Below are 17573 nucleotides of genomic sequence, written 5' to 3'. Positions count from 1 at the left end.
GTTTGTTCTTGGTATGAGCTTTCGTGTGCATCTGAAGAAGTGTGCATGCACACGAAAGCTCATACCAAGAACAAACTCAGTTGGTCTCTAAGGTGCTACTGGAAGGAAATATCGGAGATGAAGGAAACTCATGAGGCAGTTCTAGATGCGATATCAATAATCGAGAGGCATAGAAGGGGAAAAAAACCTTGAGATTTAGAGTGATCCCAGAAGAGGCAAATGAACAGTTAGAACAGAAAGTAATTCCGGAATTGACTTCCGGCGAGGACGCCATTGCGGGCGGTCGTGGGTCGCTTCGGCAGCGAGGCGACCCAGGCTGGCCTGGGGGTAGGAGCCCCGCTACCGCAAAGCGGGGCTCCGTTGAGCCGCAGGTCGAGCGTCCCGCGGCTTGGGCTCTCCGGCGAGCCCGCTATGGCTCCGAACCCTTCCCCCGTTCCCCCTGTAAAGGGGGAGTGGGGGTGAAGGGACCATGGAGCCGGGCTGAGGAGACATGCCCCAACTGGACCGGCGAAGCGGCGGCCGCCGCTCACGGTGAGCGATATCGTTCTACCTGGTAAAAGAAAAAAAATGAAGCCCGTTGGCCGTGAGTATTTGAACAACTGAGCTTATCTTTGACATTTGCCACTCCGGGAGACACGACGGAAAGGAAGCCTGTTTTTCTCCCTTCGGTGTAAAGAATGTAACTGTTTTGATGGTGGCTGCTGCTACAGCGATGGATACAATGTTTTGACTTTTGACAAGTGAGACTGATTAGATCCCTTTTGGGGGAGCAACCTGGTGGTGGATATTTCTTTTTAAAATGGATAGACTGTAATCTTTTTGCCCTGACTCCAGGGAAAATGGCTGCGGAGACTTGTGAATGAGATGGAAAAGTACTGTGACTGAGATGGAAAAACACTGAAACCTGATACTCTATGCCCACTTCTACCATGTTAGGTTTCGTTTTCAAACTGGTTTTAGACTCTGGACTGACTCACGAACAAAGGATTATTCTTCTGAAATTAGAACTGCTAAACCAGAAATTAATTTTGCTGAACCAGGATGTTGCAGAAAAGTTATATCCCACAGGAAAGACTATTCAGAACATGGTTAAATTGGAAGGAAACCTTGGCAGAGAGCTGAAGGGAATTATCGAAGAACAAAATATGATGGCTTTGCAACTCCGAGAAAATGAAAAGTCCTGCTGGGGTGGCAGACCCAGGATGAGAAGATTTTTTATATCCAATTTCTGGGGTGAGAGTCCAGGAATGATGGGGAAAAGACTTATTTATCTACAATTAGAAGAGGAATGGAATTGCGAACCGGAGATGCTGGAAAGTGATGATTTGTATACCCTGATGCTACCTGCAAGGACTGTTGTAGACTTCGTCTGGAACTGTGGACTTACAAGAAAAGAGGACATTCTGGAAAATGGTATTGGTGTAAGATGGAGGAACGCTTGGGGGGAGACCCCGAAATGGCGAAAGAAAATGGATAGAAAAGGGATAGGGTGTAATGTATTAAGGATAAAATTAGGATGGTTTATTATGGTTTGTTATGTACCCTGAAGCCGGTGTGTTAGGATTTTAAGCTTTTTGAACTAGAGAAGAGATATTTGAATTTTTTTTATCAGCAGCAGTCTAAGTGAAAGAAGATGTTTGATATGATTAGATATAAGAAGTAATATGTTGTGTTATGAAGTTGTTTTATTAATTATCATGAAGTGAGACTTGGATTAGATTGGATTTAAGTTAACGAGTGATAGATCATTGTGAATTAAAAACAAGATTTTAAGGAGTATGTTTAGTTTTGATTTTTAAATGATTTAATTTCAGAGATGAGAAGTTATTAAAGTAAAATTGGAATTGGAACTGAAGGAGAGAAAACGGGGGAAGTCTTTTAACAATGATTCGAACAAGAAAAGTTTTTTTTATATGTAAACAAGAAAAAGAATTGTTGGTGTATTTGTATTTGTTTTATTGTGGTCTGATTGTTGGGTTTGGGTTTGGGTTTATGTTGATATATGTGTTATGTTGTTCTTTGTTTTGAAAAAAACAATAAATTCTTTATTAAAAAAAAAAAAGAAAGTAATTCCGGAATTAGCAAAATGGCTCGAAATTGAAGAACAAGAGATGACCCAAAATTAGAATTAGATCTAGCTATGCGAGAAAGAATAACTGGCCAGGCGATTTTCTTGTAACCTTTGTAAGTATGGAAATGAGAGATAAGATCTTACAAGCCTGTAGTAAGAAAAAATTTAGAATTATGGGGACAGATATTATCATACACAAAATCATTCCATCAATATTGCTAAGAAAAAGAGACAAATACAAGCCGCTGGTAGAGGCTTTGAGAGAAAAATCAATTGTACATAGATGGGAATTCCCAGAGGGGATCTCTTTTTATTTTAAAGGGAAAAGAAGAATGTTTACAACATGGGATGAAGCAGATAAATTTCGAAGAACGTATAAAGAAGAACTGGGAGGGGGAAAACAGCTGGGCAGAGGAGCAGAGAACTTAGGAAATTTATCAGAGGGAGAGGAAGGATAGGAATTTGGTTGCGAGGGAAATTAAAACTGTACAATTCTATTGAGTGTTACTGTATTTTTAATGTCAACTCAGACCTATTGAGAGTTAGATAAATAAAGCAAATAATGGAATTAAAAACCATAACCTGGAATGTCAACAATTTAAATGAGAAACTTAAAAGAAATAAGGTGGAACATATATTGTATAAACAAAAACTTGATCTAATATGTCTACAAGAAACTCATATTGCACAACAACACATAAGAATTTTGTCTAATAAAAAGCTGGGAATGGAATTTGTATCTCCGGACAAAAATAAGAAAAGAGGAGTTGTAATTTACGCTAAACCCTATTTGGAGCCTAAAATGATTTTTAAGGACACAGAAGGGAGAATAGTAGTGATTAAGATAACTGTTCAGGGAGAAAATATAATAGTTATTGGTATCTATGCCCCAAATGAGAAGAAGAGCGAATTATATCAATCCCTGGAAGGAATATTAACAGAGTACGTGGGAGAAAAGATTATATTAATGGGGGATCAGAACGGGGTGGCGGCCCCGGAGTGGGATAGAACCCAAAAGGTTTCTAAAAAGAAGCAGATGAAACTTTTTTCTCAGTAACAGAACTGCTGAATATAGAGGATGCTTGGAGAAGCCAAAATCCATTTAAGATAAGAAAGAATTAACCTACTTTTCCTACCCCAATAATACAGCTGGAAGAATAGACACTATCTGGCTGTCAAATAATTTAACCTCAAAATTTTTTAAAACAGACATCCAACCAAAAACAATAACTGATCACAATGCGGTACTGGTCTGGTTGAAGGGGGAAAGGAAGAAAATAACAAAATGGAGGCTAAACGAGAGGTTATTAAAAGATGAAAAAATGCTAGAAACACACTAAAAGAATATTTTGAGCTTAATTTAAAGGATGATGTGGATTTAAACACCATATGGGATGCCAGGAAGGCACTCCTTAGGGGGTTTTTTTATACAGCAAAACGCAATTCAAAGGAAGCAGAAGGAGAAGAAAATGCAAGAACTGGTAGAAGAAATTAGGAAAAATGAAACAGAGCTATACCAAAAACCAGATAATGAAGAATTTAAAAGAAATATTAAAATATTAGTCACAATATTCTATGATAATCTGTGAGGAACTAGAATGGAAATTAAGATTCATGAGACAGAGAAACTTTGAATATGCTAATAAGCCGGGAAAACTAATAGCGTGGCAGCTAAAGAAAAAATAATCTGAAAGGATAGTCAATAAAATTAAAATAGATGACCAAACCATAGTTAACCCCAAAGTAATCGAAAAAAGATTTGTGGATTTCTATAAAGAATTGTATAAAGAAGGAAGTGAAACAGTTGAAGATGTAAAATATTACTTAGAGCAAACTAATGTATTGAAAATCTCTAGTGAGCAAAGGGAAAGATTGAATGGCCCAGTTTCAATGTTTGAAATCCAAAAGGCTATTAAAGACTCCAAAAGCGGAAAATCAGGTCTGGATGGCCTTTCAGCCAATTATTATAAAAGTTTAGAAGATATATTATCGATTCCCCTTAAAAACATTATGAATAACTGTCAGGATCTTCCCAGGTGCTGCTCATGAGTAACAACAAAGTCTCTCTTGAAAAACTGAAGCTATTTATTAAGCATAGCTATTTACAAGCAGAGCTAGTCAAAAACATGACCGTTCATCACTATCAGAATCCGGAAGTACATTCCTTCGGCTACCCACCCAACACCAGATTTTCGGCACCCTGAAACAGCGTCTCCTGGGTCCTCTAGCCCCCCTGCACTGTGCCTGTGTCGGAAGCTGTGGGCTTCTGTCCGATCTTGTCTGGCTGGTGGTGCTGGGTGTCACAGAGCCCTTGCTCCGTCCCCTCGTTTGGAGACAATTCCTGTGATAAGCTGGATGAGGAGGAGGAGGAGTCCATATGCAAAAGGAGCTTGGGTTCCCTATAGCTTTGTGAGCTGTCTCCCCTTGAAGAGCAGCTCTCCCTGCCCTGCTCCTGATTCCTTAAAAAAAAATGGATTAGCCATGCAAGTGGCAGAAGCTGTATGAATACCCTTCTGTTTTCAATTTGAGGATTAATTTGGAGACCTTTTTACTTTGTATGGTGGGTGACTTGACTTGGAAATAACTTATCCTTGGAGTTTGCGATATTGGATTAGCCAAACAAGTGGCAAAGACTGGGTCTGATGAATTAAGGGACAGAACTGAGTTAAAATAAGATTGCACTAGAGGTAAACTGACTGTGGTAAAGTGAATGAACTGGAAAGAGACTGTGATTTTTATGTTTTTATCATTGAATGTGTGATTAATAATATTGCAGGATTTAGAGTAATTGAAATTGACAGATAAGAATTACTGTAATTTGGAAGATTTGAATAAATATTGCAGGGAAGGAAAAAAGAAGAGGTGAAAGCAAAACGGATAAGAAAAAGGCAACAGAAACAGGAGCTACACCAGGAGATAGAAGAGGATCCAAACAAGAAAACTCCAAAGAAATAATAAAGATGCTCTCAGAACTCAAGAAGGATATAAAAGAAATAAAAGAGAGTGAAAAAGCTATGGAGGGCAAACTGGATCAGATGGAACAGAAGTGGGACCAGACAGCCAAGGAACTGAAAACACAGGTTCAAGAAATAGATAAAAGAACTAAAAAGAATGAAGAAGGAGTAAAACGTGTACAAAAAGAAGTTAGAGATCTGAGGAAAGAAGATGAAAAATTAAGCAGTGAAATGTCAGAAATCAACAAAGCACAAGAGGAGATGCGGGATTTGATTGCTATGCAAGAGATGAAACAGAGAGAGACTAATCTAAGATTAAGATCCATCCCAGAGACACAAGGACAGGGGTCTGCAACCTTTAAGACAAAAAGAGCCACTTGGACCCGTTTCCGAAGGAAAAAAAAAAACTGGGAGCCACGGCAAAACCATTGCGACATTTAAAACACTATTTACACCCCCCCTTTTCTGTACTTCTGTAAACCTTGGGAGCTTCCCATCACCACCCAAAAAACCCTACAAAACAACTTTAGAACAAGAGACATGTTGCTATGCCCTCCTCCTCTGCCTGCTGGAGAAACTGACAAGCCTGGCATCGAAAAGAAAACTTTCTCTTGGATTCGGGGCTTTTCCACAAGCCGCCACTTCCTGCTGATGATCGATAAATGCAGCGACAGGCCTCTTCGCTGGCTTCGCCACCCCCTTCCCCAAATTCAGGAAATCACCCGGTTTTCACAGGCACAGGTAAAAAAATCACGAGGCACACCACCATTAGAAAATGTTAAAAAAATTAACTCTGTGCCTATATTGACTATATATAAAGTAATTCTCTTGAATAGGAATCAAATAAACACATCTACCTCACATAGGAGGCAGCATGTTGGGAGCACATGCCCTGCTTTCAAGCTTATTCCCATTGGGCTACTGTGAGAACAGGATGCAGGAGGGGGGCAGACCTTTGGTCTGATCCAGCAGCCCAGTTTTCTTATGGAATTAAACAAGAGGAAATGAAAGAGTTGAATATTTGCTACAAAAGAATGCCAATGAGTTTTATGCTGGCCACACACAGCACTGATGCTGAGAGATCTTTATCAGCCCTAAGTGCTGCTTGTCATACCTTGCATAGCTTCAACAAGGTCTCCAGTTATAGCAGCAATTCATCAAAAACAGAGCTAGGAGGACAGCCATAAATAGATAAGTAGAAAAGAAAGCTGAGTTTGGCAGGCTCTTCAAATACATATTGCCCTGCCCCAAGCCATCATTTTAATAGACGACAAATAGGAAGGCAACAACGGGTTAATAGTGCTTGGAGGGGCATGTTTTGCCCTTTATCTGCCACCTTTCTTCTACTCTGGGACCCCGGCAGCCCCCACGAAGCTCTCCTTGGGGTCCCTCAGCAACCCCCCCCACGCACTTGACGGTCTACTTCGGGCAGGAGCAGCGCAGCGAGCGAGATGTTGGGGGCCGGGGGGTCCGCAGCCCCGGGAGAGACAGGCCTTCTCCCTGCGCTCAGGTTGCAACAGGCCACTGGCTCTTGGGGGATCTTGTTCCCTTATTGCACGGGCTGCGAGGCGCTTCGCCATGGCCGGCGGGAAGCCCCTCTGCCCAGCTGCTCCTGGCGCTGGAAGCTCTTCTATGCAGCCCTGTCGGGCCGGGCAGCGCTGCACAGAATCCTCGGGGCGAGAAGCCCGTTCAGGAGGGCGCGCATCAAGGAGCGCTGCCTGTTCCCACCGGGCCCCCTGTTGTAAATTGTCCAGGGAAACGGGAACAACGGGCATGCTCCCTGCTGGCCCAAACACCCCCGGCCGAACTGCCGGTCGAACTTCAAAGCCCTGGAATAGCAGCAGAAACCAGAGACCTAGCTTCAGAAAGCCAGGCACTCTTTCTGTTCACTTAGCAGCAGAAGATGCACCACAGAGGCTGGTATGAGCATTATAGTTAAGCATTTATTAGGCGAACATGAGGACAAAAGAAAGCATACGTGCAGTCACCTCCATGTTCGGAAAACGAAAGAGAAAGTACAGACTGAGGAACGGAAGTTCCCAGCAGCACACTGGAACACTATACAGACATGTGATAAGCTCCCATCCTCAGTCTGTTGTTAAGGTGGAATGGGAATTACAACACCCCCGTCCTCCCCACAGCCGCACCGGTGTAGAGGCAGCGAGGGGATCCCCCGGGAGAACCCGCTGGCAGCCTCCTCCCCCCGCGCTGGCTCCAGCGCCCCCTGCTCCTCCTCTCAGGCAGGCGCTTGGTGAGGCTGACCTCAGGTGCCTGCGCGGGGGAGGGGACGGAGGGCTGGCTCCCCCCGCCGCCCGGGTCCAGCCAAAGGCCAATGAAGAGGCACCGAAAGTAGGGCCGGGGAGCCCCTCGCGCCCCGCCTCCTCCCCCTCGCCTGTCCTGCCGGACCCTGGCCGCAGCCACAGCCCTCTCCTCCCTTTTGTGTGTCTTTTCACACTGTGTCCCTGCGCAGCCCGAAGCGGGGAGGGGGGTGAAGAAGAAAGAGTCCCCCGGCGCGCTGGCCGGCGAGGCAGAGAGAAGCCATTCGGCCCTCTGGACGGATGGACGCGCTGCTGGCCGGAGGAGGGCGATGCCCCAGAGAGGCTAAATGGCGCCCCGACGGAACCCGCTCGCCGCGGAAATTTGACATTTTTTAGTGTGCCGCGGAACAGTGGTTGAAAAACACTGTATGATTCAAGCCCCCAGAGATGCACCCCCTGAAAGAGAAGGGGGGAGCGTCAAGGTCCTGCGCATCTTTCCCAAAGGGGAGGTGGGGAAAGAGAAATCTCCAACTCCACTTCCGATCAACGTGCGAGTGGCAGCGTGCGTGTTCAGGGAAGGGGGGGCGCCCGGTGCGGCTAATTGAGAGAGATCCGGTCTCCGCTTGCCAGATCGAAAACGATCCAGCGAGGGAAAGATCCACAGAGGGGGCAGCGATGGGGCTTGAGGAGGGGGTTGGGAAGAGAGGAGGAAGGAAACCAGCCAGGACTCGAACCATCCGCAAGAAGTCACAACTCCAGCTGATCAACTTCACGCTCTTGCTTCCTGGCCCGGAGCGCCGACGGGCCCATTGCGCCGCTCCTCCCGCGGCTCCTCCGCCCCCCGGGCAGGCGAGGTGTCTCGCAAAGATCTTACCTCGTCGAGTCGTCGCCTCGTTGAATCCACCAGCCCGCAGCAGCTCCACGGCGGCAGCAGCAGCCAACCACCTCCTGGACATGCGCCAAGGAGGGAAACTGCTGCTGCCTGCTGCTGCGCCTGCGCTGGCAGAAACGAGGCACAGCAGCAGCCTCCTGCCAGCTGGAGGGCGGGTCGCCGCCGGCCAGCTGGAGAAGTGGGCTGGCGCAGGTGGGCCACAAGCGCGGCGCGGGCGGGCGGGCGCAGCTCAGGCGGGCCAGAGCCGCTGCAAGGGTGTCAGAGAGCCGCGGGTTACCGACCCCCGCACAAGGAGAAAATATCGGTGCGAAAATTATTACGGAATTGGCACAGTGGCTGGGAATGGAAAAAGAAGAACTGGCTGTGAATGTGGTGAATGTCTTTAGAATTAAGAATAAAAACAAAAAAGGGAAGAGATTCCCAGGAGATTGCTTGATAATATTTAAGGATAAAATAACAAGAGATGATTCTGATGAAAAACAGAGAGAAGAAACTGTATATTGACAACACAATGATAATCGTATTTAAAGACATCTCACTTCACTTGCTAAAAAAGAGGATGCCATATCAACCTCTGACACGGATGCTGCGGAAGAAGATCGACTTCAAGTGGGAATTCCCAGAAGGGGTTTCCTTTTTTTTACAAAGATAAGAAACATAAATTGAAAGGGATGCCTGAAGTTACAAAATTCCTCAGAAGATATAAAGAGTTCGAAAAGGAAGAAAAGGAAGAAGAGCCATTGGAAGGAGCGTGTGCTGCCCCAATACAGGGGGAGGAAGGAGAGGAGGAGAATATTATTAATAAAGAAGAAGAAGAAGAGTAAAAGACCAAAAGAAACAAAAGAGACCCAAGATGGCTATACGTGTGTTGTCCTGGAACATGAACGGAATTAACCAGAAAGCCAAACAAAGTAGGATTGAGCATCCTTTGCAAAAAAAGAATTTGGATATAATCTGCTTGCAAGAAACACACGTAGCCAGGAAACACAGAAGGATTTTGGTTAAAAATAAATTGGTTAATGAATTTATATCTTCAGACAAAACAAAGAAGAGAGGAGTCATCTTATATGTAAAACAACATCTAGAGGCAAAACAGCTGTTTAAGGATGAGGAAGGAAGAATAATTGCAGTACAAGTCACGACACAAGGCGAGAAGTTTGTAATTGTCGGAATCTACGCACCAAATGGTAACAAATCAGAATTTTAGAAGGAATTGGAAGAAAAACTTTATGAATACCTGGATCAAAAAATTATAATCTTAGGAGATATGAATGGAGTGATCTCATTGGAAATGGGTAGAAGGAGGAAGAAGATGGAATCAAAAGAAGGTAAACTACCTAAGACCTTCTTCTCATTGGTTAAAAACTGTAATTTAATAGACATTTGGAGACTGAGACACCCATTAGAAAAACAGTTCACTCATTTTTCGGAACCAAACCAATCAACAGCAAGAATAGATTATGTCATGATTTCCAGCGAGATGGCTCCAAGAATTGAAAAAATTGAAATACAACCGAGAACATTTTCTGATCATAACCCAATATTTTGCGAAATAAAAAGAATGGAAGAAAAGTCATTCAGATGGAGACTCAACGAAAATTTATTAGATGATCAAGAATTGGAGGAAAAAGCAAGGAAAAAATTAACGGACTACTTTGAGATAAACAGGAATAAGGAAACAAAAGAAAGCATAGTTTGGGATGCGTCCAAGGCGGTGATGCGAGGTTTCTTTATACAACAAAACAGTATCAAGAGGAAGATTAGAGAAAAGAAAAAAGAAGAAATACTTAAGCAAATTATGGAAAATGAGAAGAGACTCGCAACAAAACCAAATGATGCAAAAGCAAACCAAAATATTAAGATTCTGCAAAGCCAGTTTGCACTGATTGTCAATCAAGAAGTGGAATGGAAAATCAAGTGGATGAAACAAAGGAATTTCGAACATGCAAATAAACCAGGAAAATGGCTGGCATGGCAGATAAAGAAGAGAAAAGAGCAAAATACAATAAACAAAATACAAATTGAGGACAAGGAAGTTGAAAATCCATCGGAAATAAGGAAAGGTTTCACAAAATACTACAGACAACTATATAAAAAAGCTGGAAATCAAGACATAAATAAAATTATGGAATATATAAACAAAAAAGAGGTGCGGAAGATAACGACAGAAATGAAAAACCGACTAAATGAAAAAATTGAAAAAGAAGATATTGCCAAAGCAATAAGAAATTTGAAAAGTGGGAAGGCTCCAGGACCGGATGGATTTACGGCAAAATACCATAAGAAATTTAGAGACACCTTACTTGAACCCTTCAAAGAAGTAATGAATAACATCTTAGAGAAAGCGGAAATACCAGATACATGGAAAGATGCATACATTTCACTGATACCCAAACCAGAATCAGATTTGCTTCAAATTAAGAACTATAGGCCGATTTCGCTATTGAACCATGACTATAAGATTTTTGCTAGTATATTAGCAAGTAGAATGAAGAACATTCTCAAAGAGATGATTCATGAAGATCAGGCGGGCTTCCTACCAGGCAGACAGTTGAAAGACAATGTAAGAAATATAATAAATATTATCGAATATCTGTCCGTCAGGAATGAGAAGCAAGCCGCAATGATTTTTGTCGATGCAGAAAAGGCCTTTGACAACATTTTGTGGGAATTTATGATAAAAAAAATTGAAGCAATGGACATGGGTGAAAGATTTATAAGAAGTATCAAGGCAATATATTCACAACAAAGAGCGAAAATAATTGTAAACAATACGCTAACTGAAAATATAGAAATAACGAAGGGAACAAGACAAGGGTGTCCACTGTCACCATTATTATTCATCTCGGTCCTGGAAGTACTTTTGAAGACAATAAGGCAATCAGAAAGAATAAAAGGAATAACAGTCGGGAAAGCCTCTCCTCCTCCGGGAGGGGAGGGGTTGTGGTCGGGAGCCGGCTCCTGCATCATCGTGGGGGCGTCTCGCCCCCACCCTCACCTGCCTTACCTTTCCGGCTGCCGTGCCGCGCCCCTAGCAGTCAGCCAATAGGGCCGGCGCAGGGACGGGGTTTTAGCTGCTGTTAGGGCAGCCGCGGCAGCAACCTCCGCCATCCGGCATCGGAATCAACTTGGACCTACCTAGCTGCGTGCGAGTTTCTTGGTTATCGAGACGCGGCATGCGATGGGAGGAGCTAATGCCTTTGTTCAAGGCTAAAGCTGCTTATAATGGTCCCCTGGACATCTTGATTATTCAACTTGGTGAAAATGATTGAGCCTTTAGGAAGAGCTTCGACTTAACCTTACACATAAAGCAGGACCTAGATGAACTATCGCTTTCTTTTCCTGATATGACCATGTGCTGGTCCTCACTCCTAAAGAGAAGAGTCTGGTGGGGAAGTCGGTCTCCTGTAGCAGTTGATAAGTCCAGAAAGCTGCTGAACCGTGTGGTGGCACGCAAGTTGTGTTTCCAAAATGGCCTTGTGAATGAGCACGCTGACATCAAGTTTAGCAACACTGCTCTGTTTCGGAAGGATGGCGTCCACTTCTCTGATATGGGAAATGACATCTGGCTGTCTGACATCATCAAGGCCCTAAGGGATTGGTTGCAGCTGTGATGGTATTTGGCGGCGAGCCCTTTGGGCTCGAGTGGCGGTTAGACATTGGGTTTAGTGTGGTATCGGAGGGCAAGGTTTGGGCCATCGCCTAACCCTCCAATTGTCCGACACAATGTTGGTGGCTAGGGCCATGGCACGACCCCCGGTGACTTCAGGGGTGGAGCTTTCAGTTGTATCTCGCATCAACAGGCTCCACCTCCTGGGCGGTTAACCCTTGAGTGGCTCCACGCTCTGCGGGGGGAGTCTACTGTAGTTTGTTCAACCCAATGCCTAAGCCAATATCACTCACATGCTGTAACCAATAAAAGTTGTGGCTTTTTTCCTTCCATTAACCAAAAATGTTTTGTGTCATTGTGTTTTATTTCTGCATGCGGGAGTCGGGTCCTTGAATTACAAAACACAACATAAAGTGAAAGCCTATGCCGATGACTTGGTGCTGACAGTGGAAGAACCAATAGAAAGCTCAAACGCAGTATTGGAGGAGATGGAAGAATTTGGACAAATCGCAGGATTTAAACTTAACAGGAAAAAACTAAGATTTTGGTTAAAAATATGGACAATGAAGAATCACAGAAACTGCAACAACAAGTACAAATCAATGTGGCAAGAAAAATTAAATATTTAGGAATATGGATAACACCAAAAAATATCATTTTGTATCAGGACAATTATGAAGTAGTATGGAACAAAATTAAGAGAGACCTGGAAGTGTGGGAGAGAATGAAACTTTCATTGATGGGAAGAATATCAGCAGTAAAAATGAGCATGCTACCGAAAATGTTATTTCTATTCCAAACAATACCGATAATCAAGGGGACAGCTGTCTTCAAAGAATGGCAAAAAAGAATATCAAGATTTGTCTGGCAGGGGAAAAAATAAGATTTAAGTTATTAACTGACATTAAAGAAAGAGGAGGATTTTCTCTGCCGGACTTGAAATTGTATTACGAAGCAGCTTGTCTGTTGGTTAAAGGAATGGATAGTGTTGAAGAAAACAGATTTGTTGGATTTGGAAGGACACGACAATAGATTCGGTTGGCATGCATATTTATGGCAAGAAAAGATAAAGGTACACAGAAGTTTTGGAAACCACATCTTCCGTCTCTGTATGAAGTTTGGGACAGATACAAAAATTTATTGGAAAGGAAAACACCATGGTGGTTATCACCGATTGAAATAATTAGTTTTAAAAAGGCAAATATGAGCCGAAATTGGACAACATATGAGACATTGCTTAAAAATGACGGCACTAAATGGAAATTAAAACCATATGAAGAGGTGAAAGAATATGTAAATAATTGGTTGCAGTATCACCAAATTACTGAGATGTTTAAGAGCGACATGAAGAAGACAGGTTTTAGCGAGACTAAATCAAAATTTGAAATTGAAATATTAAATAGTGACTTTAAAGTACTTGCTAAGATGTACAAGATGCTGTTGGAATGGAACGTGAAGGATGAAGAAGTAAAGTCGGTGATGATTCATTGGGCAAAAGACTTTGGACATAACATCATGTTAGAAGACTGGGAAAAACTTTGGAAGGAAGGAATGAAATTTACGGCATGCACATCAATAAAAGAAAGTATGTTAAAAATGATGTATAGATGGCATATTACCCCAGTTAAACTAGCAAAGATGTATAAGTCTGATAATAAGTGTTGGAAATGTAAGGAAAGTGTCGGTACCTTTTATCATATGTGGTGGGAGTGTAAGAAGGTGAGGGCATACTGGGATATGATATATCATGAGTTGAGAAAAATGTTGAAATATAATTTTGCTAAAAAACCTGAAGCTTTTTACTAGGTATTATAGGTACAGACATTAAAAAACAGGATGTTAAACTTTTCCAGTATGCAGTGACTGCAGCTAGGATTTTGCTAGCACAAAGGTGGAAACAAGAAGAAATACCGACAAAAGAAGATTGGACAATGAAATTAATGGAATATGCAGAACTGGACAAAATGACGGGCAGAATCCGGGAACAGCGGGACCAGAAATTCATCAAAGACTGGTTAAAGTTTACGAACTATTTGACTAACAATTCGCAGTTGAACACGCTAATAGGACTTCAAGAAGCTTTGTAGTTAATGTGTAGAAATATTATTGTAAGTATGGTAGATAGAGTGAGTAAGAGATTTATGATAATGTAAGCAACGGTAGATTAAAGAAGTATAATATTAAGATATAATTCTGAATGCCATGTGGAAGGTCTGAGGGAAGTCACGGCTATGATAGCCAAAACTGAAAAATGAATGTGAATGTATATTTTATTTTTTGTAGTAACTTAGTATAAAACAATAAAAAATTATTTTTTTTAAAAAAAAGAGTGAAGCAAAAGCAACACCACCACAACAGAAGTTCCGCTTGTTCCAGCAAGCAGTGCTTGAATGTAAACAGACATGTGACACATAGTAATCCCATGTCTGCAACTAAAGGTGGAATGGAAAATCCTAACAAAGAGGTGGCAAGGGAACACCTGGCTACTTTAAATGAATTCAGTGCTCCAGGGCCTAATGAGCTGCTCCCAAGGGTACTAAAGGAACTTGCGGGTGTAATCTTGGAGCCTCTGTCTATGTTGTCCCCATCTTTAAAAAGCGGGAAAAAGACCTAGGTAACTACCATCCAGTGAGCTTGACATCGATACCAGAAAAGGTAATAGAACAGATCATTCAACAGTAGGTCTGTGAGCGCTTAGAAGCAGTGGGTTTCTCAAAAACAAGTTATGCCAGACAGATTTTTTTTTTTTTGATGGAGTAACAAGCTTGGTGGATCAGGGGAATGCTGTGGGCTGGACAAGATGGATTTGTAGCTGGTTGACTGACTGAAGCCAAAGAACTGCTCACTAATGGTTCCTTGTCATCCTGGAAGAAAGGGACAAGTGGGGCGCCGCAGGGTTCTGTCCCGGGCCCAATCAATGTTCAGTGTCTTTATAAACAACTTGGATGAAGGAATTGAGGGGCTGCTCATCAAATTTGCAGATGACACCAAACTGGGGGCAGGGGGGCAGGATAATGCTGCAGAAGACAGCATTGGGATTCAAAATGACCTTAACAGGTTGGAGAATTAGGCCCTTACTAACAAAATGAACTTTAATAGGGACAAATGTAAGGTTCTACACATAGGCGGGAAGAACCAGCTGCATAAATGCCAGTTGTACATGTGAAAAGGATCAACGGGTCTTAGTAGACCGCCAGCTGAACATGAGTCAACAGTGTGATGCAGCAACAAATAGCTAATACTATTCTAGGCTGCATCAACAGAAGTATTACTCCTGCTCTATTTTGTCTTGGTCAAACAACACCTGGAATACTGCGTCCAGTTCTGGGCACCACAATTTAAGATTATTGACATGCTGGAACTTGTTTTCTCCTGCTCCAGAGTCTAGGATACGAACCAATGGATTCAAGTTACAAGGAGATTCTGACTAAACTTCAGGAAGAACTTTCTAGGAGTAAGATCTGTTTGACAGTGGAACAGACTCCCATGAGTGGTAGTGGAGTCTTCTTCCTTGGAGGTTTTTAAGCAGAGGTTGGATGGCCATCTGTTATGGGTGCTTTACTTGAGATTCCTTCATTGCAGTGGGTTGGACAAAATGACATTCAGGGTTCCTTCCAACTCTGATTTTATTAAATTGTTACTAGCAGAAGAGGAGAGTTGTTGCAGCAGATGTGCCTCTTTATCACCAAACTAGCCCCATGAGAACCTGCACAAAACAGCTAAACCCCAGTAGAGAAAAGGCACAACCTTGAGGAGGACACTGAGAATCTGGAAAGGGCAAAGGCTCCACCATGGTTAACTGACATCATTGTGGGACAGTTGAGAAAGCAGGCCAGTGCCTAAAATCAATCAAGCAAAGAGAAAGGAGGGGGGATTCTGATGGCCTTGCCAACACTACAATGATCTCACTCTTTCTTTTTAATTGTAGATTACAAAAGAATTTTTTCTCTCCTTGAAGAAGTTCAAGGCCCTGTGGAAATTCAAAAATATTTCATTGAATTTGCTATCAAGGAAGCAGCAAGGTTTGTATCACGATGACAAGCCCCAAGTTTGAACAAATAAGTGTACATGTTTTGATGGTGGCCTGTATTTTTCATACATATATTGTAAATGTTATTTGAAACTGCTGCCTTCAATGGTGGGATATGCCTTTTATTTGTAGATTGATGTGCCTTATCTGTTTTCAAACACAAAGGCAGGTGTGTCAGCCCTGTCCCTCCATATATTCTGCATAGTAATGCAACAGCCACTGTTTGTTTCAAAGGGGGAACTTGAAGACAAGTGCAGAACCCACATTAAATTGCTCTCCTTCTCCCTCTCTCTTTTTCTTAGGTTTAAGAAACGGGTGTTAATTCAACACTTAGAGAGAATACTAGAGGAAATAGAGTTCAACGGCCTGCCCAACAGAGTTAATCATGTCAACAGTAGATAATAGTGTCCCAGCAAGAGGAATGCACAGGCCAAGGAGAATAAGTTTGCTATGTTGCAGAGGAGTGAACGAGGACGTTGTGGCAGCTACCACTGGTATGGTGGCCAAGCAGTTTTTCTGTTGGAGTTTGTACATTTGCAAACCTCTCTCAATGGAAGATGGGCTGTGACCCTGATGGATTTGCTGCAGGAGATCTGGCTTCCTCCCTCTTTACCCTACTTTGGAGGGCCTGATCTGCTCAATGGGCTGAAGAAAAACACTCAGTGCTACCCTCGTCCTGCAGGTGATAAGAATTTACTCGTTTGAACCTTTGTTCTAAGACACTTTAAAGCACTGCTTCAGGCAGCGGGTCAAAGCTGATAAAACAAAAATGGCATACCCTTTATCTGCACTTGTGTTGGAAAAATCCTTCGTTAAGAAGAAGAAGAAGAGGAGGAGGAGGAGAGTGAAAATGCCCTCTGTGGTGATAGTGCATATTTTCAGAGAACAGTTTCTGAGAACTGCTAGCCAACCCAGGAACAAGTTTTCAGGGTAAAATGAATTTGAGAGGGAAAGCAGTCCAAAGCCCTGTGACTACTGCCTGGTAGCCTCTATGCAACCCAACTCAGCCTCTCTTCTCTTTTGTCTGCAGACATTATGAAAGTGCGTGCCTGCTGCTCCCCAGGTCCCAACTTCAGTTCTCTTTCATCTTATGAGGAGGAGACTCTTCATGGGAACTTGACTTTGAAAGCACTTAAAAGAAAACTATTTTTAAAAAGCAAGTCCTGTCCTGTACCCCCAAATCTTCTATCTATGTATGTATGTAGTTTACATTTTGAATGTACACATGAGAAGAGATTGTTTTGGACAGTGTTGTTTACCAGATCCTTAATTTGATATATCAGTGTGTGTGTGTGTGTGTATACACATACCTGTGAGAATTTGTTTTGCAATTGTTTATAATAAAAATCATTTTATGATTTCTTAAAAAGTGCCTAATCTGAATGAGGTGCTGATGAATAATCTCTAGTATAATTTCACTTGCCTGTTAAGCACAAAGCAGAAAAATAAAACCCCCGAAACAATGAAGAGAAAAGTGCTGTATTGTTGTCTCTCCACTTCCTTCCTTTCTCCAAAAGACCATTTTGACTCTTGTAGTGTGTATTTCTTCCATGCAGAAAGAGCTAGTCCATGTGTTTTTCTTTGATTCTTGAGATAGTTGTTATTTGACTTTCCACAGTATAGTGTTCAGTTACTGTAATTGCCGTTTTCATTCTGTGGTAGTGCTTAGCTAGGAGTGGGGTGACTCCTCCCACGTGCCTTGGAGATTGAGGTGATGCAAATGACTTTATGTTTGGGCCCCTTCAGTAGGATAGGAAC

The 17573-nt window shown here is 42.6% G+C and overlaps 1 protein-coding gene across 2 annotated transcripts in view; it reads left to right on the top strand.

Annotated features, from left to right (window-relative positions):
- LOC117039793 (integrator complex subunit 6-like) overlaps positions 1–17278 on the top strand; it is a 117675-nt gene extending 100397 nt beyond the window's left edge. The window contains exons 15-17 of one of the 2 annotated variants that reach the window (XM_033136991.1): positions 15714–15807; positions 16118–16745; positions 16846–16908. In XM_033136991.1, coding sequence (XP_032992882.1) covers positions 15714–15807; positions 16118–16217 — 194 coding nt within the window. In that variant the 3' untranslated portion in view covers positions 16218–16745; positions 16846–16908. Of the gene's footprint in view, positions 1–15713; positions 15808–16117; positions 16746–16845 lie in introns of both variants that reach the window. The other variant, XM_033136992.1, reaches the window with a different exon arrangement.
- Positions 17279–17573: the final 295 nt, after the last annotated feature.

Source organism: Lacerta agilis, chromosome W (assembly GCF_009819535.1).
Source record: "Lacerta agilis isolate rLacAgi1 chromosome W, rLacAgi1.pri, whole genome shotgun sequence".
Taxonomy (NCBI): Eukaryota; Metazoa; Chordata; class Lepidosauria; order Squamata; family Lacertidae; genus Lacerta; species Lacerta agilis.
Note: the sequence above shows the minus strand (reverse complement) of the source record. Positions and strands in the feature narration are given on the sequence as shown.